This window comes from Cnephaeus nilssonii (assembly GCF_951640355.1).
Source record: "Cnephaeus nilssonii genome assembly, chromosome: 20".
Lineage (NCBI taxonomy): Eukaryota > Metazoa > Chordata > Mammalia > Chiroptera > Vespertilionidae > Cnephaeus > Cnephaeus nilssonii.
This window is the reverse complement of record NC_137091.1, coordinates 48,599,845-48,626,033: the sequence shown is the minus strand read 5'-3', so window position 1 is coordinate 48,626,033 and position 26,189 is coordinate 48,599,845. Positions and strand designations below refer to the sequence as shown.

The following is a 26,189-nucleotide window of genomic DNA, read 5'->3' as shown; positions in this document are numbered from 1 at the left end:
TCAGCAGGGCGAGGTGGAGATGTGCAGGTGGTCCGGGTACTTGATGGCGGGAGGGTAGTTCTGCGTCATCTGGATGGACACGTCGCTGGAGATGTCGGAGGGGCTGCGGCCGCGGCGCCAGGACTCGGGCTGCAGGAACTGGCCCGAGTAGTCGGAGCAGTCGCTGAGGCGCGGGCGGTAGAAGGCGGGGTGCGGGCGGTACATCTCCTCCTCCGCGTAGCGCTTGGTGAACAAGTACACGGACATCACGCCGGCCCCCTGCGGCGAGGCGGGGTCAGTGCCAGGGGCCGGCCCAGGCTCAAGACCCCCGGGACCAGGGAGTCCAGGCCCCCAGCCCTCCTCCCTCAGACCCAGGAGCCCAGGCCCCCAGCCCCTCCTCCTTCAGACCCAGGAGCCCAGGCCCCCAGCCCCTCCTCCTCCCTCAGACCCAGGAGCCCAGGCCCCCAGCCCCTCCTCCTCCCTCAGACCCAGGAGTCCAGGCCCCCAGCCCCTCCTCCCTCAGACCCAGGAGTCCAGGCCCCCAGCCCCTCCTCCCTCAGACCCAGGAGCCCAGGCCCCCAGCCCCTCCTCCTCCCTCAGACCCAGGAGTCCAGGCCCCCAGCCCTCCTCCCTCAGACCCAGGAGTCCAGGCCCCCAGCCCTCCTCCCTCAGACCCAGGAGCCCAGGCCCCCAGCCCTCCTCCCTCAGACCCAGGAGTCCAGGCCCCCAGCCCCTCCTCCCTCAGACCCAGGAGCCCAGGCCCCCAGCCCCTCCTCCCTCAGACCCAGGAGCCCAGGCCCCCAGCCCCTCCTCCCTCAGACCCAGGAGCCCAGGCCCCCAACCCTCCTCCCTCAGACCCAGGAGCCCAGGCCCCCAACCCTCCTCCCTCAGACCCAGGAGCCCAGGCCCCCAGCCCCTCCTCCCTCAGACCCAGGAGCCCAGGCCCCCAGCCCCTCCTCCCTCAGACCCAGGAGCCCAGGCCCCCAACCCTCCTCCCTCAGACCCAGGAGCCCAGGCCCCCAACCCTCCTCCCTCAGACCCAGGAGCCCAGGCCCCCAGCCGCTCTCCTCCCCCAGGAACCGGGAGTGAGTCCCCAGCCCCCTCCCAGGCGTTGGTTAGGTCCCAGCCACCACTCTTCATCCAGCCCACCCCCCAGTCTCCCCTTCCTCCTGGACCCAGGAATCCAGGCCCCCAAGACCCCCCCCCCCCCCCAATTCAAACCTCTCCTGAGGGCCCTGAGACATCACCTCTTTGAGGAGGAAGGAGGAAGCGGCGAAAGCGAAAGACCAGCCGTAGCGGTAGTGGAAGTACTGCTCCGAGCTGCTGGGCCTGTTCATGACCTCGTCGTTGATGCTGGAGATGTACAGGACCAGGCCCACCACCAAGGAGAGGCCTGGGGAGCAGGGTGCCCTTGGTCCTCCAGCAGTGGACCCCTCCCCCCAGCCGGGCCCTCCCCCTCCCACCGCGGCTCTCTCCCTCGCCTCTCTCCTCTGGCCTGGTCTAATGTCTATCTATCCTTTTTCTTTTTTTAAATATATTTTATTGATTTTTTACAGAGAGGAAGGGAGAGGGATAGAGAGTGAGAAACATCGATGAGAGAGAAACATCGATCAGCTGCCTCCTGCACACTCCCTACTGGGGATGTGCCCACAACCAAGGTACATGCCCTTGACCAGAATCGAACCTGGGACCTTTCAGTCCGCAGGCCGATGCTCTGTCCACTGAGCCACACTGGTTAAGGCTAATGTCTATCTTTTTAATGCCCCTTGTGTGCTGGGCCTTGGCTGGGTGCAGGGATGCGGGAGATGAATTCTCCTCCTTCTCCCTCGCCCCAAACTTGTGCCCAGGAGTTCACAATGTAATTGGGGAAGGCAAATATGGCCGTGGGTCAACAGGCAGGGTCAGGGTCAGGGTCAGGGTCAGGGGGGACCAAGGACAGTTTCCCGGAGGAATGGTACTTGTTCAGGGCCTACAGCATGAGGCCCAGGGAAGAATGAGAGTCTCCATTAGCCCCAACCAGTGTGGCTCAGTGGATAGAGCGTCGGCCTGCGCACTGAAGGGTCCCAGGTTCGATTCCGGTCAAGGGCATGTACCTTGGTTGCGGGCACATCCCCAGTAGGAGGTGTGCAGGAGGCAGCTGATGGATGTTTCTCTCTCATCGATGTTTCTAGCTCTCTATCCCTCTCCCTTCCTCTCTGTAAAAAAATCAGTAAAATATATATTTTTTAAAAAGAGAGTCTCCATTATACCGCTCTGGGCGGAGGGACCCGCAGGGCAAAGGCTGAGCTGAGCTGATCCATCCATGTGACCACAACATTGGGCCACAGACACCACAAAGGAGGCCGGAGAAGGGGGCAGAGACCCAACCACGGGGAGCCCCGCACGCTAGGCTGGGGGCTCGGCCTTGATGCCCAGGGCACTCGGGAGCCACGGAAAGTCTGGAGCCAAAGGAAGACAGGGCCAGATTGGAGCGCTAGAAGGTCCTTTGGGGGCTGGTTGTTTCTGGGAAGAGATTGGAGGGGAGACTACTGGAGTTTCATATTCCAGGGGGAGGAGGAGGAGGAGGTCTGGGCTGAGGCTGTATGGATAATAGTAGCAACAATAACAATTATATATATATATATATATATATATATATATATATATATATATATATATATATGCCTAAGCGACCTTACGACCGAATGACCGGTTGACCAGTTGCTATGATGCACACTGACCACCAGGGGCAGATGCTCAATGTAGGAGCTGCCCCCTGGTGGTTAGTGGGCTCCCACAGCCAACCTCCCACGGCCAGCCAATCTTCCCTGGGCCCCCCCCGCCCAGGCCAGCCAACCTCCCGTGGTCCCTCCCCCTGGCCGGTCCCTCCCCGCAGCTGGCTGACCCGCCTCCCATGGTCCCTTCCCCCCATCCCTTCCCCAGGCCAGCAGGCCCTGATCGGCCCGGCCCCAATCAGGACTGGGTGAGACGGCGACAGCCCCAATCAGCCCTGATTGCTGGCCAGGCCTAGGGACCCTACCCACACACAAATTCGTGCGCCGGGCCTCTAGTAATAATAATAATGATAGCAACTGCTTACATAGGCCTTGCTCTGTGCCGGGCACCGTTCATTCTCAGTGTCATGTATACATCCACTCATTCAAACCTCACACCAGCCCTTTCAAGTGGGTACCATTTTTATGTCCGTTTTCAGACGAGGAAATAGAGGGGCACGAGGAAGGTGGAGAAGAGAGAGGGGTCCGGGTTGGGAATGTCTAAGAGGCAAATACCACTTCCTAACGGTGAACTTCCTTGCTAACAGTCGCCATGCCAAGGGTGGCTTCGGAAGGCCGCCCAGCCCCCTGCCCTAAATGAATCCATGCAATCCTCATCAGCATCCCCCGCCCCCAGAATCCTACAAATAAACACGTGCGTGCCCATCACCCCCAGAATAAATGGTATTTCCTGCCATTGCCTACGACGGGGGTCAGCGAGCTATGGCCCGCGGGCTAAGCCCAGCACACCGCCTGTTTTTGTACGGCCTACTAGCGAAGAATGGTTTTCATGTAACTAAATGGTGTTTTTGGTTTTTGTTCTGCTTTTAGCCTCACCCGAGGATATTTTTCCATTGATTTTTTTAGAGAGCGTGGAAGAGAGTGGGAAAGACAGAGAGAAAGAGCTACGTGAGAGAGACACATTGATTGGTTGCCTCCTGCATGAACCCAGCTGGGAAGGAGCCTGCAACCGAGGTATGTGCCCTTGACCAGAATCGAACCCGGATGCTCTATCCACTGAGCAACACTGGCTAGGGCGGTGTTGTTTTTTAATCAAAAGAAGAATGAGCCCCAGTTGGTTTGTCTCAGTGGACAGAGCGCTGGCCTGCGGACTGAAGGGTCCCGGGTTTGATTCTGGTCAAGGGCATATGCCGGGGTTGCGGGCCCGATCCTCAGTAGGGGGCGTGCAGGAGGCAGCTGATCAATGATTCTCTCTTATCATTGATGTTTCTATCTTTCTCTCTGCCTCTCCGCTGCGGCCCCGCCCCCGTCCCCGACGCTGCAAGTCCCCACCCACCTGTGCCTGCTGCACACGCAGCCTGCTGATCGGTCATTACTGTGACGGCATCCTGACCAATCTGCATATTACCCTATTATTAGTATAGATGTCCAAAAGAGGCAAATTTATAGAGACAGAAAGTAGATTAGTGGTTGCCAGGGAATGGGCTGGAGCGGGACTTTGGCTGTTAAAGGGTGTGAAGTGTCTTTGGGGGGGTGAGGAAAATGTTGTGAAATTAGGTAATAGAGATGGTTGCACAACCTTGTGAATTCTGTGAGAGGAAACAACCCCCACAGAACTATATGGATTCTGGGTTATGTGAATAACATCTCAAGTTTCAAAGTCTGTGCATTTCGAGTTTCGGGGTCCATAAGTAAAACGTGACTGGAACCCAGCCAGTTTAGTTACGCATTGCCTAGGGCTGTAGTGGCAAAGTTAAGTAGTTGCCACAGAGACTGTGCGGCCAGTAAAGCTGAAAATATGTATTATCTGGCTCCTCTACAGAAAAACGTTCCTGACCCGGAACTGCGGTGCCTACGTGGCCTGGTGTCTGCAGGCTCATCCCTGGTCCGTCTCCCTTTGCTGCCTCTACTTACACCACAAGACTCCTCATTCTTCCTCGAACACATCAAGCTCCCTTCTGCCTCAGAACCTCTGCACTTGCTGTTCTCTCCCCCGGAATGCTCTTCCCCCGATTTCTCTCTCTCCCCCACTCTCTCTGTCACTTCATTTAACTCTCTCCTTCCTTATCACTTTCTTATTTTTTAAATATACTTGTATTGATTTCAGAGAGGAAGGGAGAGGGAGAGAGAGATGAAACATCAATGATGAGAAACACCAATCAGCTGCCTCCTGCACACCACCTACTGGGGATTAAGCCCACAACCAAGGTACATGCCCTTGACCGGAATCAAACCCGGGACCCTTCAGTCTGCAGGCCGACGTTCTATCCACTGAGCCAAACCGGTTAGGGCTTAAAAAATATTTTTATTGATTTCAGAGAGGAAGGGAGAGTGAGAGAGAGTTGAAACATCAATGATGAGAGAGAATCATAGATCAGCTGCCTCCCGCACATCCCCCCACTGGGGATCGAGCCCGCAACCCGGGCATGTGCCCTTGACTGGAATCGAACCCACAACCCTCCAGTCTGTAGACGGATGCTCTATCCATGGAGCCAAGCCAGCTAGAACCCTACCACTTTTTTAGAAAGGTCTTTTATGATCCCCCAGTTTAAAAAAAAAACAACAAAATGCCTTCCCACTCAAAGTAAGAGAGATGCAGGTGAACAAACACCACGAGGGCTACCACGTCTCATGTATCAGATCACCAAAAGTTAAAAATATTTCTTCACAACATGTTCTTCTGGCGAGGCCAGGGGGACGGACGCTCGGCTATGTTGCTGGTGGGGCTGCAAAAGGGCACAGCCCCTACGGAGGGGAGTTTGGCCACAACTAACACCACCACAGAGGTATTTGTCCTTGAACCCAGCAGCTTCACTCCTAGGAATTTTCCCTCAGGAGATCTGTCCAGCGATAGCAAAGTTCACACGCACAAGTCGATTCGCCGCAGCAGGGCTCATGGGGGCAAAATACCAGAAACAACCAGATGCCCTCGATTCATGAACTAATCTATAAAGCATCGCCCAACAGAGTCCCGAGCCACCGTGCAAGGAGAAGGAGGTTGAGCTCTATGAACCGATATAGATGGAATTCAGTGATAGTTCAGACTATATCACGAAGTAAAAAAAAAAAAAGGGGGGGGGGCTCAGTGGATAGAGCGTTGGCCTGTGGACTGAAGGGTCCCGGGTTCGATTCCAGTCAAGGACACATGCCCGGGTTGCGGGCTTGATCCCCAGTGGGAGGCGTGCAGAAGACAGCTGATCAATGATTATCTCTCAGCATTGATGTTTCTATCTCTCCTCCCTTCCTCTCTGAAATCAATTTTTTTAAAAATATTGAAAAAAAAGGGGGAGGTGTATAAGAAACATACTGGATGCTACTTTTAAGCAAAAATGAAGGGCACAGCCCGGTCTGTGTGGCTCAGTGGCTGAGTGTCGACCTATGAACCAGAAGGTCATGGTTCGATTCCCACTCCGGATACATGCTGGGGTTGTGGGCTTGATCCCCAGTGGGGGGGCATGCAGGAGGCAGCCGATCAATGATTCCCTCTCATCATTGATGTTTCTATCTCTCTCCCTCTTCCTTCCCCTCTGGAATCAATAAAAGTATATTTAAAAAATAAAAAAGAAGGGTACACTAGAACACATGTATGCACATATTTTGGTGGAAAGAGACAAGGAAAAGGAAAACAAATGCAGCTGACGACCTGCAGGGGGCAGGTGAGAGCAGGAAGGAAGCCATAGGGAGGAAGTGACACGCCCTTGAACTTGGAGCTTGGGAAGGATGCCAATATTTTACGTATTCAAGAGACACATTCAGCAAGGATGGGGAAACCTAAAATCGAACATGAACACACATAAGCAAAACCGACTCCGCGTCTAATGAGGCCAGCGACAGGAGGGGGCATGTAGTGATCCAACAACAGGAACAGAGAGCTCTGATTCTAGATCTCGGTCCGAAGACAGGGAGGCCTGCAAAGACATAGTGAACCTCACGTAACAGGGTTTCCTGTCGGGTGTGGTCCGGGGGTAACAGTTCTGAAATTATTCTGTGCCCATTGTAGGGTTGAGCCAGTGTGTGCTGGTGAATAGCTCAGTGTTTGGGGAGCTGGCGTTCTCTTCTTTCTCTGAAAGAATGAGGATAGCCCTAACCGGCTTGGCTCAGTGGATAGAGCGTCGGCCTGCGGACTGAAGGGTCCCAGGTTCGATTCCGGTCAAGGGCACAGGCCTGGGTTGTGGGCTCGATCCCCAGTGTGGGGCGTGCAGGAGGCAGCCGATCCATGATTCTCTTTCAGCATGGATGTTTCTCTCTCTCTCTCCCTCTCTCTCTTCCTCTCTGAAATCAATAAAGATATATATATATATATATATTTTTAAAGTAATTCTTCTGCCGAAACCAGTTTGGCTCAGTGGATAGAGCGTCGGCCTGCGGACTCAAGGGTCCCAGGTTCGATTCCGGTCAAGGGCATGTACCTTGGTTGCGGGCACATCCCCAGTGGGGGGTGTGCAGGAGGCAGCTGATCGATGTTTCTCTCTCATCGATGTTTCTAACTCTCTATCCCTCTCCCTTTCTCTCTGTAAAAAAAATCAATAAAATATATATTTTTTAAAAAAAAGTAATTCTTTGCAGAGTCAGGAAACACCATTTGCAACCTTCGGAGCAATAGGCGCTTCCTCGGTTGCAGAGGAGCCTGCCCCACACCCACTTCCCCTGGGGTGGAGGCGGGCATCACCAGCAATGCGCAGGCAGGCTGACCCCATGACCGCCGACGTGGCGCTCCTGCTGGAAATGTGTAACCCGAATCCGCTCCCGAGAAACTGGGGCATCGTACCACACAACCGCTGCACCCTTCAAAGAGTCGGCAGGAAAGATCATTTTTTTAAAGGCACAGGAACTCTACCAACGATGAAAGGAGACGGACGAAAGAGCCTTTTTATGAAGACGGCGCTGGAAGCGAAGAAGCAGAGAACGCGGCGCTGAAAGGCGTCCACAGCCACACGAAAGAGCAGACCCGCACGTCCCCTGCCTTCCGGCGGCCAAAGACCCTGGGGCTCCGAAGGCCGCCTAAACGTCCTCGGAAAGGCGCGCCCAGGAGAAACGAGCCTGCCCACTGTGCCACCATCCAGTTCCCCCCGACCACCGGGTCAGCCACGGAGAGGACAGGAGACAGCAATACACTGTGTTCATTGTGGATGGCAAGGCCAAGGAGCACCAGGTCAGACAGGCTGTGAAGAAGCCCTATGACATTGACGTGGCCAAGGTCAACGCCCTGATCAGGCCTGATGGAGAGAAGAAGGCTTATTTATGGTCCACTGGCTCCTGACCATGATGCTTTGGATGTTGCCAACGAAATTGGGATCATGTAACCTGAGTCCAGCTGCCTAATTCTAAATATAAAAATGTTACACTGAAAAAAAGAAAAAAAAGAAAAAGAGAGAAAGGAAGGAGACGAAAGAGACACCAGCAGGAAATACACGGAGTGGCCAGATCATGATGATCTCTGAATGCATAATAATCTGGCCACTCAGTGTATATCCTATATAATAAAAGGCTAATATGCAAATTGTCCCCTCGACCAGGAGTTCGACCAGCAGGCAGGCCGGCCAACCACCCATGTCCCCTCCCCCTGGCCAGACTGGCCGGACCCCTCCCATGCACGAATTCATGCACCAGGCCTCAAATATATATATATATATATACTGAGTGGCCAGTGGCCAAGCCCTGACCCTGAAAGAAGGCAGAAGGCGGTGGCCACAGCCAAGGCCTGGGTCCCCATTGTCGGCAGAAAACTGGTGCAGGCAGCCAGGTGAATGAAGGTCTATTGCACGAATCTTCGTGCAAATGGGCTGCTAGTTAAAAATAAGGTCTGTTTGCCCTCCCCCCACTAAATCAATCAATCAATCAATCAATCAATCAATCAGCCCTGGCTCATGTGGCTCAGTTATCAGAGCGTTGGCCCGTGGACTGAAGGGCCTCGGGTTCAATTCCGGTCAAGGGCACGTACCTCGGTTGTAAGCTAGATTCCTGTTACCTCCTCCCTCTTCCCCTCCCAGCAAAAGGCAACCAACCTATGTGTCTCACAACTCTCTCTCTTTCTCTCTCCCCCTCCCCACTCCCTCCTTTCTCTATTAAAAAAAAAAAAATGCAGCCCTAACTGGTTTGGCTCAGTGGATAGAGCGTCTGGCCTGTGGACTGAAAGGTCCCAGGTTCGATTCCGGTCAAGGGCATGTACCTTGGTTGCGGGCACATCCCCAGTAGGGAGTGTGCAGGAGGCAGCTGATTGATGTTTCTCACTCATCGGTGTTTCTAACTCTCTATCCCGCTCCCTTCCTCTCTGTAAAAAAATCAATAAAATATAATGGAAAAATATCCTCAGGTGAGGATTAACAACAACAACAAAAATCAAACCTGGCCCTAACCGGTTTGGTGAATAGAGAGAGCATCGGCCTGTGGACTAAAGGGTCCCAGGTTCGATTCCGGTCAAGGGCATTAAAAAAAACAAACAAAAAACCAAACCTGGACCTGATCCACAGCAGTGTTACAGAAAAATACAGGGATTGATGGCCGTACTAAACCAGGACCCAGGGACCCAATTGGGAAAATGTGGAGCGTGGGAATTCTACAAGAAAGATGCCCAGATTTCTTCAACAAATAAATGGCGAGGAAACAACAGGAGAGGGGCTGGTATGGGCCAAAAGGGGCTTCGGAGCCCTGGCCGGTTTGGCTCAGTGGTCAGAGCATCGGCCCACGGACCGAAGGGTCTCGGGTTCAATTCCTGGTCAAGGGCACGTACATACCTCGGTTGAGGGTTTTGCTCCCCAGCCCCAGTCGGGGCGCGTGCGGGAGGCAACCAATCCATGTGTCTCTTTCACATGGATGTTTTTTTTCTCCCCCTTCTCTCCCCCCCACTTCCTCCCTCCCTTCCACTCCGTCTGAAAATCAATGGGAAAAATATCCTCGGGGTGAGGATTTCCAACATAAATAAATAAAAGAGGCTCTGGAGGTCTATCTACTGAACACACAAGCAGAACATGGATCCTCATTTACACCAAAGTAACTGTATAAAAAAAAGGCGTTTATGAGACAGGCGGGGACGTTGAACGCTCACTAGATATTAAATGATATTAAGCTACTATTCTTAATTGTTTGGGCGCGACGATGGCGCTGTGACGGCTACGGTAAATAACAAAATGCGCCTTCCCCGGGGAGACGCTGGGATGTTGGTGGGTACGAGGACTGAAGGCGCGCGGCTGGCTTTAGAATAACGTGGTGAAGTGTAGAAGGGAGGTATGGCAGTGTGGCTTAAAAAAAGACTCACCATATGTTGATCATTGTTGCAACTCGGCGAAGGAGAGCCGTGGCATTTGTCTATACTATTCTCTCTATGTTTTTATAATGAAGTACATTTCTAAAAGTCAACGTTGTAAATAAAATAGTAGGAGAACTAGGCTAGGCTAAAAGAGACATTGACCAAATACTGTGTGTGAACCTGGACTAAATTCTGGTCGTGGGAGAAAGCTATAAAAGGCTTTTTTTTTTTTTTTTAAAGAACTCTCGCTTTTTAAAAATTGATTTTAGAGAAAGAGGAAGGGGGGGGAGAGAGAGAGAGAGAAACATCGATGTGAGAGAGAAACTTCAATCAGTTGCCTCCCATATATGACCCAATGGGAGATCGAACCAGAAACCTAGGTATGTGCCCCGACCAGAATCGAACCCGCAACTTTTTGGTATATGGGACGGCACTCCAACTAACTCAGCCACCGGCCAGGGTGAAAAGGCAGTCTTGAAACCACTGGGACAGTTTGAAAATGGAGTCCATTATCTGATGGAATGACTGTAAAGTTTCTGGGGGTGGTATGGTGTTCTAGTTATATAGAAGTGTACCTTTGCTCTTAGAGATACAAGCTAAAATGTCTCCAGATAAACCATCCTGATGCCTGCAACTTACTTTTAAACGGTAAATTTTTTTAAAAAAAATGTGTGTGTGTAGCAGAAGGTGGTGGTGGGAGACAGAGAGAGAGAGAGCGAGAGAGAGCGAGAGGATGGCAAAATGTTAACAAAATGCAGGATCAGGTGAGAAATGGTATACCGGCATTCATTGTACTTTCTATAGATTTTTTAAAGTTTTCACTAAAAAATCAGAGTGATTGAGGTGAGATAAAATCATGACCTACTTCTTTTTTTTTTTTTCTTTGTAGCACTTATCACCCCCTGACATTCCATTCTCCACCTTCTTGTGAGTTTTTGTCACACATCTCCCCCACCTCCACCGGATGCTTGAAACTAGCCTACCTTGTTCACACTGCATTCCTAGCGCCTAGCACACGACCCAGCACATAATGAAATACTGGTCGAGTGGATGAGGGTACTTGCTTTGCAACTGGGACTGCCAGCAAAAGCTCCTAGTTGCTTCCCCCTTTAAAAAAAAACACCATATTCGCCGAAACCGGTTTGGCTCAGTGGATAGAGCATCGGCCTTCGGACTCAAGGGTCCCAGGTTCGATTCCGGTCAAGGGCATGTACCTTGGTTGCAGGCACATCCCCAGTAGGAGGTGTGCAGGAGGCGGCTGATCGATGTTTCTCTCTCATTGATGTTTCTAACTCTCTATCCCTCTCTCTTCCTCTCTGTAAAAAATAAAAAAAAATAAAAATATATATATATATAAAACAAAACAAAAAAAAACCATATATTTTTATTGATTTCAGAGAGGAAGGGAGAGGGAGAGAGAGAAACAGAAACATCAGTGAGGAGAGAGCATCATTGATCGGCTGCCTCCTGCACGCCCCACACTGGGGATCGAGCCCGCAACCCGGGCATGTGCCCTGACGGGGAATCCAACCGTGACCTCCTGGTTCCTAGGTCGACGCTCAACCACTGAGCCAGGCCGGCCGGGCTGCTTCCCCGTTTTAATCCACTCTAACCCCCCCATCTCTCAGCCTCCTCTAAGAATTAATCCTTTCTGAACTTTCACAGCACGCTGAACCTCTGGCACCCCATAATTTTGACGTTCATCAAGAGGGGGCCCATGATGTGTCACATGGTAGAAAGACGTCTGAGGTGAGTCTTGACAGATGAGCGGGTTTCCAGGAAAGGGGAGCCCACACACCACACTCAATCAGGTACCCTAGTCAGACGCGGGGGGGGGGGGGGGTCATCTTGATTCCTCTAGCAAGGACGCTCGGGCCCTAGCCGGAGTTGTACAGTGGTTAGAGCATCAGCCCACGCACCCAGGGGTCGAGGGTTCGATTCCCGGTCAAGGGCACATGTACCTGGATTGCAGGTCGATCCCCCCACCCAGGTCAGGGAGCATGCAGGAGGCAACCAATGGATGTATCTCTCTCTCTCTCTCTCTCTCTCTTTAAAATATTTTTTATTGGTTTCAGAGAGGAAGGGAGAGGGAGAGAGAAAGAAACATCAATGAGGAGAGAGAATCATGGATCGGCTGCCTTCGGCACGCCCCCCACTGCGGATCGAGACTTCAACCCGGGCATGTGCCCTGACCAGGAATCGAACCCTGACCTCCTGGTTCACAGGTCGATGCTCAACCACTGAGCTACACCGGCCAGGCTTCTTTCTTTCTTTCCTTCTTTCTTTCTCTTTATCTCTCTCTATTCCCCCTTCCACTCTCTCTCAAAATAAATGGGAAAAAAATATCCTTGGGTGAGGATTAACAAAAAATAAAAGGGATGCTCAGGCATCAAGTCCTGTCCATTTTACTTCCAGCGTCTCTCATAAAAAAAATCGAACCCCCCCCTTTGCAAACCCAAGTCTGCGGAGCCAGCTGAGGCTCATTCTCTAGGCCTGTACCCACCGCTCCCGTCGTCGTCAGCTCCCTGTTTTAGAAAGCGGCTCTTTCCAACACCTGTACTGGATTCCGTCCCTTTCTGGTCAAAACTCTCCCTGGGCTCCCTCCTACCCATAGAGAAAGGTGTTCACCCCACAGCCTGACACTCCAGGCGCCGATCCCCGCGAACCGCGCCGGCCTCGCCTTCAGTCCCATGTTTCACATTACCGTTCTAGCTAACAAACCTTCTCCATCCGGAGGGTCAGCACAGGGGTTGATGGGAAGGAAACAACCATTGACAAATACAAAGATTTTAGTCATTGACAATTAAATAAAGACAATGTCAGGAGGTAGCTTGTTCTTGGCATTCTGTCTCCTTCCTGGCCATTTCACGGCGGCTCTGGTTCTCCAAAAGTAACCTTTTTCTTCCCCCCGCCCCCTTTATTCCCCTCCTTCCCTCTTCTTCTCCCTCCCTTTCTCTGTAACCCAACTCTCTCCCCACCCCCTCCACTGCAGCTGTTCCAGAACGCTTAGGCCACAACAGGCAGGAATCGAATAGACTCCCTGGCTTTAGAACAATAGCGATTCAGCACCACGGAGAGCGCCACGCGCGTCTACCTGAGTCCTCAGACAAGGCAACTACTTCTCTTTCTTCCCTTGAAAAAGTCCCCCACGCCCCTCCAGCACCATCAACTTGGATGTCACCTCCTGTTGGAACCCTGGTCACTCCCACTGTCCCCACCACCCGGCTGTGTCGGGCGAATGCATCTCCCCTTTTCCAGCGTGCCCTGAGCGGTCCCTGTCATTCACCCCTTCTACAAATCCTTCAGTCCGTGCTTTGCACCAGGCTCGGCAGGTATTTGTAAAGGTCCCTGGTGTTCGGAGTTTACAGGCTGGTAGGAGGGGACGGAAAGCAGATAAGATGACGTAGCACCGTAGGAATCGTGCTAAGAAACAAACATAAAACAAGGAGTGGCACTGATGGGTTTCACTCAGTGGTTAGAGCGTCAGCCCGCAGACCGAAGGGTCACAGGCTCGATTCCCAGTCAAGGGCACATACCTGGGTTGCAGGTTCCATCCCTGGCCAGGTCAGGGCGCATTTGGGAGGCAACCAATCGATGTGTCTCTCTCACATCCATGTTTCTTTCTCTCTCCACCCCCTCCCTCCCTCCCACTCTCTAAAAATCAATTTTTTAAAAATCCTCACTCGAAGATCAGGGGGAAGAGACTGAGTATGGAGGGCTAGTGAGTGTAAAAGTCCTTGGGTCAGGCTGAGAAGTGCATTTTTTTTCTTTTTTAAAAAATGTTTTCATTTATTTCAGAGAGAGGAAGGGAGAGGGAGAGAGATAGGAATATCCACGATGAAAGAGAATCATCGATTGAGTGCCTCCTGAATGCCCTTTACTGGGGATCGAGCCTGCAACCCGGGTGTGTGCCTTGACCGGGAATGGAACCATGACCTCCTGGTTCATAGGTCAACACGCAACTACTGAGCCACGCCAGACGGGCGAGATGTGCATTTTCAAGGAGTAGCAGGAGGCCAGTGTGGCTGAAGTTATAAGCAAAGGTGGGAGTGTTTGTGAGTTAGGAAATGAGGTCACAGATCTGACGCGGGGAGGCCAGCCTGAGGCGTTTGGGCGTGTTCTACGTGCGATGGGAGTCAACGCTCTGAAGATGTCAGTGGCGCGTGACAAGCTGTGATGGACGTGCCGTCGGGGGCTGTTCTGAGGGTGACTGCATGCGGGCTCTCGTTTAGGATTCAGCCCTGTCTCCAGTGCCCAGCGCAGGGCCTGCCTGGAGGAGGTCTCCGTAGATGTTTGATGAGTGAATACATGAGCACAGGCATAGAGCACGCTCTTGCAGATCAGGGGTTAATCAGGGTGGTGCCCTGGAAATATGCCTCTTATGACCTGGGGAAAAGAATCAATGCCACTCCAGCTCCCCACCCCGTCTCTCACCACTCAGCTCCAACCTCATCTGCTATTGCTCGGACCACTGCATAAGCCCCCTCCTTGGTTTGCCCATTTTCCTCTCGTCCATCCCCAACACAGGCCCTGAGGGGTGTTTAATACCCGGTGTGACCCTGTCTCTCTCCTGCCACAACACTTGTACTGCCTTTTCCAGGACTGAATGCCAACCCCACAGGACAATTCCTGTCTGTCTCTGTCTCTGTCTCTCTTTTTCCATCTTGGTTTCCTCATTGGCAACATGAAGTGGTTGGACCAGATCATCTCATTCCAAGATCTAAGATATTGATGCTATTGTCCATCCTTTCCTCTCTCTCTTTTTTTAAAAAATATTTATTTTATTGATTTTTCACAGAGAGGAAGGGAGAGGGAGAGAGTGTTAGAAACATCGATGAGAGAGAAACATCAATCAGCTGCCTCCTGCACACTCCCTACTGGGGATGTGCCCGCAAGCAAGGCACATGCCCCCGACCGGAATCAAACCTGGGACCCTTGAGTCCGCAGGCCGACGCTCTATCCACTGAGCCTAACCGGTTAGGTCCTTTCCTCTCTTTTTATTTTATTTTAATTATAGACCCTATGTAATAAAGATGTAATATGCAAATGGTCATTACGACATGAAGCATAATGACTGACCCAGTAACAACCAGATCACAGATCAGTAAGAGGGTGGGGCAGCGAGCTACAAAGGGGTGGCAGAGAGCTATAGGAGGGGGCAGGGCAGCAAGCTATGGGGGGAGTGGGGGGAGCTACAGGAGGGCGGGGCAGTGGGCAGTGAGCTACTGGTGAGCTACTAGCACATGGATTCATGCGCAGGGCTACTAGTATATATATATATACATATATATATATATATTTTTTTAATTGATTTCAGAGAGGGAAAGATAGAAACACCAATGATGAGAGAGAATCATTGACTGGCTGCCTCCTGCACGCCCCCTACTGGGGATCGAGCCTGCAACCCTGGCATGTGCCCCTGACCAAAACCGAACCCGGGACACGTCAGTCCACAGGCCGCCGCTCCATCCACTGAGCCACACCAGCCAGGCCAGGGCCTTTCCTCTCTCTTTAAATCACCTTCGCTTTGGTCATTTCCTGGGGCAGGAGAGTGCCGTGGTCTGGCTTCCACAATGGAGCAACTTAGCCTCTGATTGCTTCTGTTTCCTCAGCTGGAAAACGGGAACAATGATGATGTCTGCCTTCCCAGGCAGAGAAAAAGAGATAGCTTAATTTGCATACAGCACGTAGAACTTCCCCAAACCACAGCACTCAACAAAGTGTTTCTTCTTAGGCTTGTTGCTGTTACTGCGACTCTTTGCGTGTGTGAAAAACTACCGCGTGTCCAGTGGTTACTGCTGTAGATCAGGCCCCGGGTTGGCCCTTCACACTCATGATCCAGACCAGGAATCGGCAAACTCTGATTTGTCCCACCGTGTGTGTGTGTGTGTGTGTGTGTGTGTGTGTGTGTGTACGGGTTGTGAGCTAAGCCTGGTCTTTACACTATTTCATGGCATGGAGGAAAAAATATTTCATTCCATTACCATTTATTCCCCCTTTACCCACTACCACCTCCCTCTCCCCTCTCCCCCCTTTCTCTCTGGTAAGCACCATACTATTGTCTGGGGTGGTGAACACACAATGCAATATACAGGTGAGGTACTAGGGAATTGTACCCCTGAAACCTATATAATTTGATTAACCAATGTTAATAAGTTCAATTTTAAACACTTAAAAAACATTTTGTGACCCATGAAAATGACATTAATTTTGAATTTTAGGGTCCATGAATAATAGTATTCGTGGAACTGGGCTGGGCCCCCTGCCCTGGGTGTTTTGGCACTACAACCCTAAGGCAAACAAAGTCTGAAATATTTGCTATCTAAAGTTTGATTGGGGGGGGGGGGGCGGGGAGGACAGGTGTGGGCTGGAAGAGGTTTATGGGGGAGGGGAGGGAAGAGGACCTATGTAATATTTTCAACAATAAAAATTAGAATAAGCCCTGACCGGTTTGGCTCAGTGGATAGAGCGTCAGCCTGTGCGGACTGAAGGGTCCCAGGTTCGATTCCGGTCAAGGGCATGTACCTTGGTTGCGGGCACAACCCCAGTAGGGGGTGTGCAGGAGGCAGCTGATCGATGTTTCTCTCTCATCGGTGTTTCTAACTATCCCTCTCCCTTCCTCTCTGTAAAAAATCAATAAAATATATTTTAAATAAATAAATAAAGGTTTGCCGACCCCTGGCCAAGATTTGTTCTCTCTACAGCTCAGCAAAGGAAGGCTGTAGCACACACAGGAAGTGCTGGGATTTGAACCCCAGTCTCTCCGGGTTCACAGCCGCAGGCTCCTTCAGCCGCTACACCCACCAGCTTGAATGCACGTGATGGGTACCTTGCTGGGGGCGCATAGGTCAGAGCCTATGAAAGGACCCGGAGAAACGAGTTCGGGACGTGGACTGCAATGCCCTTCCAATGACTCTGCGGTTCCATCAGAGGCCTGACTCCCAGCCCCGACAGCACCATTGATCCTCAGCTTGACCTTGGGAAGTCCGGTCCTGCTGTGCTGGCGTGAGCACAGCTTCTGTGACGGGAGAACCCTCCATTCTAACCCCAGCCCGGCCACTGACGGGCTAGCGAGGTCTCCTTCGCTGTTTCCAGCTCTGTGAGCCGCACACAATGGGGTTCTCTTGGGGGCGGATTAAAGAACACCTCCACGCCCCGCTTTCTCCCGCTTTCTCCCGCTCTCTAGGCCACGATTCTTTTCCGTCTGAAAGAAGGATGAGCCCTTTCGCTCCGGCACTCTGGGACGGTGACAGCCGAGGTTCTTATTTTAGCTCAGTGTCTGGCTCCACATGCCGTGATTAGGTTTGCACAGAGGTTGCACCCCGGTTTCCCTGGGAAAAAGTCTCGTCAGTTCAAGTGGGAGGCACGAGGGAGGATTCGCCTAGAGCCGGAGTCGGCAAACCGCGGCTCGCGAGCCACATGCGGCTCTTTGGCCCCTGGAGGGTGGCTCTTCCACAAAATACCACGGTCTGGGCGAGTCTATTTTGAAGAAGTGGCGTTAGAAGTTTAAGTTTAAAAAATTTGGCTCTCAAAAGAAATTTCAATGGTTGTCCTGTTGCTATTTGGCTCTGTTGACTCATGAGTTTGCTGACCACTGGCCTAGAGAAAGCTGGGGGAGGGGCGGAAAGGGGGTCGGGGGAGGGGATATCCAAAAACCCATCTTTACCTGCAGAGGCGTGTTGGAAGCTGCCCACTGCCCGCCCTAGCAGGAAGAGGTGGACAAGGAGCCCGGAAGGCTGGTCAGCCCTGAGGCTCGGGCCAGGGTCAGGGCCAAGCACCCACTGTCTGGTGGAGACAAAGGAAGCGGAAGCAACCTCCACCTGTTGGTCTCCTGTAAGTCCTTGCTGATGGGCTGTCATCGAGCTGTTACTGGAAATTGCCTGCCTACGGGCTATGGGTGTGTCCCAAACCTGAATAAAAGGGATCGAAAGGCCAGAGCAGAGCGGAGTCCTCTCTTGGGCTTCCGCCTGGCCCCCAATTCCCAAATTAGTATTTTCTTGTCTCGTCTCTTTCATTTGTGTGCGGCCTCCTCCAGAGCCCGAACCCTGAACCATGCAGGACGTGGAGGGGACACTCGCAGAGGCACCTCAAAACGGGGAGCGGCCCTAGCTGGTGTGGCTCAATGGATAGAGCGTCAGCCTGCGGACGGAAGGGTCCCAGGTTCGATTCTGGTCAAGGGCACATGCCTGGGTTGTGGGCTCGATCCCCAGTAGGGGGCATGCAGGAGGCAGCCAATCAATGATTCTCTCTCATCATGGATGTTTCAATCTTTCTCCCCCTCTCCCTTCCTCTCTAAAATCAATAAAATATATTTTTTTAAAAACAGGGAGCGGATGGGGGCCTCCGGGGACCGAATGGAAATGAAACGAACAACAGGGTTTGCTCATAAAATATCGACTGGATTAAGAGGACCTGAATGGAGTTTAATTACGTTGAGTTCATCTGAGTTGAACCGAAGAGTTGAGTCAGAACGCATTGGGGTTGGGTAGACCAGATGGATGGAGTTAAACGTGATAGCGCTGAGTTGACCTGGGCTGGCCTGACCTGAGGAGACCAACCAGCTGCAGTTGGGAAGAGGGGACACCAGGAAGGACTCTCCTCCAGGCCTCGGCGGACTCGAGTCCTCGGGCACCAGCTGATGCTGGAATCTTGGGCAACTCCCGCACAATCCCGGGCCCCAGTACCCCCGTTTTTATTAAGTGAGCGCTAATAATAACTCCCGGGCAGAGATGTCATGAGAAGGGAGTGTGATCACGCGCGTGGAAGAGAAAGAACTAGAGACACATATTGAATTCTAGCTAATGACATGCACAATGAAGTATTTAGGGTAACGTGTACTGAGGCTGCAACTCGCTTTGAAATGCATTTAAAAAAGGGGGGGGGGGGATAAAGCCCTGGCTGGGTAGCTCAGTTGGTTAGAGCACAGTCCAGATCCACTGAGGTTGCAAGTTCAATGCCCGGTCTGGGCACATACAAGAATCAACCAATGAATGCATAGATAAGTGGCACAACAAATCAATCTCTCTTTTTCTTCCTCTATCTCTCTCTAAAAGCAATAATTTTTAAATTAATAATAATAATAACAAGAAGAAGGAGGAGGAGGAGGAGGAGGAGGAAGAGGAGGGGGAGGAGGAGGAGGAGGAGGAGGAGGAGGAGGAGGAGGAGGAGGAGGAGGAGGAGAAAGGTTGATGGATGGGTAGAAATATACTACTAGATAGATGAACAGATTCAGGACAAATGAAGTCTAATCATAGGGTAATGGTTGACTCTAAGTGGTGGCTCCAACATTTTTTGCCTTTTCTATTTGAAAATTTTTCAGAGAAAATGTTGCACAAGAAATAAAGAGCCCTGTAATCTGTGACTTGCAATCTCAGAAGCAGTTCAAAACACAACCCGTGGAGGCGAAAGGCGTGCATTTGAGCCCTACCTCTGCCTCTCCCTGGCGGTGTGGCCCTGAGCAAATGACCTCATCTCTCCGAGTGTTTGTTTCCGCATCTGTGAAATGGGCCCATTACTAGCGTTTGCCTCACAGGGTCCTGAGTATCAGCCCAGACCTGGTACCCCCGGGGCACCTCAGAAGCACTCGCTAAGACCCTGCCCTCTGTGACATGGACACGGCTCTCTCCATCTCCCGGAGGAAAAGTGGGGTTCAGAGAGGTCCTGCAGCTCCTCCGGGACCACACAGCAAGGAGGTGGCTTTCTTAGTGGGAGAGGGAACCCCCTGGAACCTAAAAGAGCCCCCCAGCTCCGCAAGTGCTTTCCTTGGGCTCACCCGACAGGATGAAGAAGATTCCAGAAACGAAGGCCAGAATGGTCCTCTGTGGGCGGATGTGGCCGATGTTGCTGATGACGAAGGCGGTGAACACGAGGAAGAGGCTGACCATGGGGAAGGGGGTGGCTGTGCGCACGGTCTCTGGGGGAGGGGAGAGACGGGGTGAGGGGGGCAATTTGGGGGGACACGCCCCCATTCCCCATGACCTCCCCGTTTTGATGGTAACCATCCCCCGTACCCCTTTGGGTGGCTTCTCTCCTTTCCACAGACTCTTCCCCTTTCTGATCACTCCACTGCTGACTGGCAGCCTTCACCCAGGCCACACCTCCTTTGATCAGACCACACCCCTTTGTGTTGGCCCCGCCCACCCGTTGTCTAGGCCCCGCCCCTCCTCCTCACCCAGCCACTCTGCCTGCTTTGCAGCCTCCACTCCTTTTCTTCTACCTCCCCCCCCCCCCCCACTCTTCCCTGGTCTTGCCCTTTCTCCCAGGACTGTCCGGTGACCCTGCCCCCTTGTCCCCCAGGCCCCCGCTTCCCCTCACTCAGAATATTCTCCGTGTTTTCCGTCACCAAGTTGATCTCCGGCTCAAGAAAATATTCCGAGGCCACGCAGCGACCCTTCTCCCGACCTGGGGGAAGGATAGGAAGGCAGGGCTGGATGAGAGGTTCCTGCGCTCTGGAAAGGCGGGCAGGGGCGCCACGCACAGCGGGGAGACCCCGGGCTGCGGATGGCTGAACCCAAGGGCTAGGGAAGGAGATGCGCAGGGTGTCTGGGGGCCCCTGTTCTTGGCTGCCCTAGAGCCCAGCCTCATGGAGAGAGACAAGGCTGGAACCCTGGGTCCCGAGTGAGGAGGGGCTGTGGGCCCCGGCTCCTGGATCCCTGGAGAGAATCAGGCAGCGGGTGGCAAGATCCCTGGCAGGGGGCGCGGATTATTTTTTTTATCCTGTCCATTCAGCACTGGAGCTGTCCGGGGAACACGTGCTGAACCTAGAGACCACCGCTAAGGGAGGCGGGGAGACTGCGGCTCCCAGGGGGCTAGGGACCAGGAGGTGGTGTGAGCACCGGGGCTCCTGGAGGCAGGACATGGAGGGCTTGGAATTGGGTCTGCAGGGAGGAATCGATTCTCCAGGACAGAAACAGGATGGGTGTCTGGACTTCTGGAACCCACAGATGGAACTCTGGGCGACAACTGTGGGGTCGCCCAGCTGGTGTTGCTCAGTGGTTGAGCATCAACCTATGAACCAGGAGGTCACAGTTCCATTCCTAGTTAGGGCACATGCCTGGGTTGTGGACTCGATCCCCAGTAGGGGGTGTGCAGGAGACAGCTGATCAATGATTCTCTCTCATTTATGTTTCTCTCTCTCTCTCTCTCTCTCTCTCTCTCTCTCTCTCTCTCTCTCTGAAATCAATAAAAATATACTTTTTAGCCCTGGCTGGTGTGGCTCAGTGGATAGAGTGTCGGCCTGTGGACTCAAGGGTCTCGGGTTCAATTCCGGTCAAGGGCACATGCCCAGGTTGTGGGCTCAATCCCCAGTAGGGAGTGTGCAGGAGGCAGCCAATCAATGATTCTCTTTCGTCATTGATATTTCTATCTCTCTCTCCCTCTCCCTTCCTCTCTGAAATCAATTTTAAAAAATTAAAGTATATATATATATACTTTTTCCAAAAGAGAGAGAACTCTGGGACCCCACCCAGCCCAGGCAGGGACAGGCGAGCGGAGGGCAGGGGAGGGGTGTACCTGCGAAGAAGCAGACGCGCCAGAGGCCGGCGTGCAGGGCCATCTTGACCTCCGTGGTCTGGTTCTGCGGCAGCACCGTGCCCTCCTCCATGTAGAGCCAGTAGTCGGTGCTGACCGCGATGCCCACGAGCAGCAGGCCGCACGCGCCGAACACGCTGCTCAGCAGGGTCAGGGCGCGGCTGCTGCAGTGACTCATCCTCAGCGGCGGGGGGCGCCCTGCGGGGCCTGGGGGAGGGAAGCTGTCCTGGAGAAGGTCTGGTGGGACCCCCTAGACTCCTCACCCCCAGACACAACCAATCCCCAGCCCTCTCCCATTGGATCTCCCTGGATTTGAACCGGTGACACCCAATGTTGACCTTCACCCCTAGGCCTGAACCTGACGCTTGTCACTTGTCACTTGTCCTCTGGCTCTGGATCCTGATCAGAGACCCACACACACATACAGCAGACACCCCCCCCCCCCCAGCTCCAGGATAAGATTTCCAACCATAATCCAACCACGTGTAGGGACGTGGATGCCAAATATCATGACTCCAACTAGAAAGGCAGTTTCTAGATCCTCAACCCCAGAACCAAGCCTTCCGACCTGAACCTCATGCGCTCACCCAAGACCTGAACCACAGACATTAGACCAGACGGGGCCTGGTCCTGTGACTCAGAAGCTATGACGGTGATCAGTCACGTCAACCCTGGGGCCAGGCACGCACCCCCAGCCTTGACTCTGTGCCCTGGTGCAAGCCAGCCACACACCTTGGATACCACACTCCAGCAAGGGCCTGTGACCTCAACTCTGAGCCAGGACCTGGGACTCTGCACCCTGAGGGTTGAAACTTCGGCACTGGGTGCTGAGCAGCGCGACCTGGATAGAAACCTTGACTCGAGCCACCCAATTCTGACTCCATCTGCCGACCCCCTTTTTTTGGGTTCTGTCTCTGAATAGAAACCAGAAAACCCCCCAAGTGAGTCACCAGCAAAGGACCCTCACCCCATGCCCTGGCCTCAGGCCCTTGACCTCAGGCCTACCTAAGAACGTGAGTAGAGGCCTCCACCTAAGTTTAAACTCACAGACTCATCTCTTGATCCAATTCGAACACCAAGAACTTCACCCATGACCTTCTAACTCTGGTCCTGTATCTTGACCTCAATTGGGTGCCCCAATCTGGTATTCCAGAACCTGAATTCCCCCCAGTCCCAAACCCAGGCAGGACCCTGGACCTGGGGGTCCTGGAACTCCATCCCAGACTGCTGGATCCCAAAACACTGGGACCCACAAACTTGGATGGAGATTCCAGAATGACAAAACCATGATCTAGGGACCTCCCCCTCCCGCCCCCCCCCACACACACACAACTCAGCACCCCAACCAGAGCACACCAATCAAACAAGTGACCCTCCACATCAAGGATCAGTGCTCTGAATTCAACACCCCCATCAGGAAGTCCAGGATCCCACTCTTCCCTTTGCATCCTTCTTCCTCCCCCCCACCCCACCCCCCATCACGAGACCCCAGAATTCTCCACAGAGATTCTGGTCTCCACTTCCCATGCAAGGACTTCCAATTACAGACCCTCTTCAACATCCAACCTGGAACTCTGATCCCCGTAACACTGGATCCTCAAAACAAGAGATCCCCAGTTCATAGCTGGGCCCCCCAAATTCCAGTCAGGAACCTGAAGATTCCAAGGAGCATGCTCCTCGACCCTTCTTCACCACCCTCACCCCCACCACGGACTTTTCCCTAAACTAGGCAACCCCATGATTTGGGGGACTCCCCCTGGGACCCCCCATCCTATCTCAACCAGAGACCTTTGCGTCTCTGAGTACCAGAGTCCCCACCGTCTTTGGAACGATGAAGGTTAAGAGCCCCCTCAACACTTCCCAACCATGCCATCAAGATGGGAGACCCCGCTTTTAAAATCGGAATGCCGGGGCCTTGACACTCTGCCGCACCCCAAGGAGGGGTCCCAGACAACTTCCACCACCGCCCTCCTCTCAGCATCCGCTGCCCCGACCCCACCACCCCCACCCCCACCCCCACCCCCGCCTCCTGGAGGACTCGGGGATCCGGTCTGGCGGAGCTCAGACCAGCTCTCCTCCCATCCCCCGTCCCAGGGCTCCGGGCTTGACCGCCCGCTCCTCGCCCAGCCGGCTCCGCTCCGCTCGGAAACCCGGTTTCCCCGGCCGCCTGCGCCCAGGTAGCCGACCTCAGCTCCTCCCACCGGCTCCTCGGGCTCCGGCTGGGACCCGGCTCGCGGTCCCCCGGCTCGCGCCCCGCCCGGCAGCCCCCTCCGTTGCTCCAGTTCCTCCTCACTCTACATTCTCCGCCAGCCTCCAGCCTCATCCTTGGGGACCCTCCCCCCAGGCCCGGAGCCTCCTCCTGCTCCTTCTCCCCAGCCTCTCCAGGACGCGCGCTTTCGGGTCTCCGGGGGCCCCCTCCTCCCAGCCCAAGTCCACACTCCGTCTCCTTTCAGCCTCTGGGGGGGACATACCCGCTTTCCGGGAACCCTTTCTCGGACTCACGTCCCGCTCTTAGCGGGCCAGGCCCTCCCTCCCTCCCTCCCTCTCCGCCACGACCGCCCGCCCCCCTCCAGGACCTGGGCTGCGCCCTGCCCGGGGCGCGCGGTCCCTGCGACTCGGACGTGAACAGGAGAGTTGCCTCACTCCGGACCCTCGGACCCCGTCCTCCGGTTCCCTAGGCCCAATGTCCCTCCATCCCCCATCGCCTCCCGAACTCGGAGGTCCCGACCGCCGGAATGCCGCCCCCCAGAGCCACCCAGGCCCCTTTGAGCCCCAACCCCCGGCGCTCAGCCACCTCCCGGGGAACCCCCCCGCCTTCCCTCCAGGACCCTCCCCTCGCGCTCGGCTCACCTCGCTCAGGGCTGGGCGGACGCTCCGGGCCGCGGGCCCCGCAGCCGCATGACCGGCCCCGCGGCTTCCCCCGGCCGCCGCCGCCGCCACCGGGGTCGCCGACGCCCGCGCCCCCCGCCCCCGCCCCGGAGCCCGGCGTCCCGGCCCCCTCCGGGCCTCCCACCCCCCACCCCCCGCGCCCGCGGCCTCACTCGGCGGACGACGCCGGGAGCTGGGACCCGCGGCCGCTCATTGGCTGCCGCGGAGGAGGGGAGGGGCGGGGAGGGAGGGGAGGGGAGGGATGCGGGAGGGGGCGCTGGGCCCTGAGGATGGGGGAGGCAGGGAGAGAGAGGATGGAAACCGAGCCGAGCGCGGACCGGGGCAGGGGCGCACGGAGGAGTGGGAGACAGCGGGGGGCCTAGGCACCCCCAGACTTCGAGGCTGAGCAGTCCTGAGCCTCGCAGGGCTGGAGACGGAGGGGACCCAGAGATGGCCTAAGAGACAGACAGAGAGAGAGCAGGAGGGGCAGAGAGCGGGTCCCAGACCCCCGCTTTCCCAGCTCAGAGACTGGGGCGCAGGATGTGGGGAGGTCAGGCGCGCAGAGACAGAAGGAGACCGGGGCGCTCAGAGGCCTCGGGCTGAGGGATGCTGAGACCCAGACACCTTGAGCCAGGCAGAGGGACAGACGGAGAGACAGAGAGCGACCCTGGGAGGAGAGACAGCGGGGCAATCCTTGGGGTCCCCTGAGGAGGGCTGGGGCTCTGGCCGGGCCTGGGGCGGAGCCTGGGTCAGGGCGGGCTGGAGGCAGCGGGAGGGGGCGTCCCGGGCCGGGGTCCCCAGAGCAGCAGGCGGGCGCGGAGCGATCTGGGTCCTGCAGCCGCCGCGGAGCCGGGAGCCGGGAGCCGGGCCAGCCCCCCCGCACCCCCTCCCCGCCGTGATGTCAGCGGGGCCACTCTTAAAGGGGCAGGCCGCCCGCCGAGGGTCAGGCGGGGGCTGGGGGCGGCGGACACGGGGTTGGGGGTACCGCGGCGGTGCTGGGGGAGACAGGGGAAGCCCCAGCATCCAACTAGACTGCGTCCCGGAAACCCAAAAGGGATGAAGAGACGCCGGGGTTCCCCGAGGGAGCCCACGAAGCTTTGGGGCTCAGTCCTTCCAAACACACAGACATAGGCACACCATTCGACCGGCCGGCCCCGTCCAGGGACTACATCTCCCAGCAGCCCTCGCGGCGAGGGGCTGCACTTGGGGGAAGGGTCCGCCGCGGTGTCTGCTGGGATGCGTAGTCCCTTTGCACTACCCTCCCCACTCTCCCCCACTCGCAAGTGGGTCAAGGGAAGGAGGCCCGGACGGCGCGTCGGCCTGCCGCCGCTGTCGCTGATCCCGAAGCTCACGGGTTCTGGTCGCTTCGGTTCTGTGTCGTGGGGTCAGTCCCTCTGATCCGATCCCCAGGTGTCTCCGTGGGCGGCTTGCCTTTCATTCTCCCCCACCCCCCAATCAGGACTCCCCAGTGTCTGGGTGCCAGTGTGTGTCTGTGAGCGTGTGGGACGCTCCCGGTAAGTGTGTGAGCTCTGTCTGTGCCTGGGCACGTGTGCCCTTCAGTCCTCTTTCCAAGAGGGAGAGAGAGAAACATCCATGATGGGAGAGAAGCACGGATCGGCTGCCTCCTGCACGCCCCCCACTGGGGATGGAACCCGCAACCCTGGGGGCATGTGCCCTTGACCGGAATTGAACCCGGGACCCTTCAGTCCGCAGGCCGACGCTCTATCCACGGAGCCACACCGGCCAGGGCCCTGTCCCTCGGTCTGCCGCCCCCCTCCCGTTCTCTCAGTTTGCTCCTGAGTGCAGTCATTGTCCCACCTCCGCGCCCCCTTCCTCCCCCCAGCTTGGAAGAA

The 26,189-nt window shown here is 54.9% G+C and overlaps 1 protein-coding gene across 1 annotated transcript; it reads right to left on the bottom strand.

The window, feature by feature from the left end:
* CACNG7 (calcium voltage-gated channel auxiliary subunit gamma 7) lies at positions 1-24,346 on the bottom strand (the record flags this gene model as incomplete). Its single annotated transcript, XM_079799515.1, has 6 exons — positions 24,319-24,346; positions 21,451-21,675; positions 20,254-20,340; positions 19,712-19,852; positions 1,227-1,372; positions 1-258 (listed from the first exon to the last, which is right to left on the bottom strand). The coding sequence occupies exons 2-6, from the start codon at positions 21,644-21,646 to the stop codon at positions 1-3; spliced, it is 828 nt and encodes a 275-aa protein (XP_079655641.1). The 5' UTR covers positions 21,647-21,675; positions 24,319-24,346.
* Between the last annotated feature and the right edge of the window lie 1,843 nt (positions 24,347-26,189).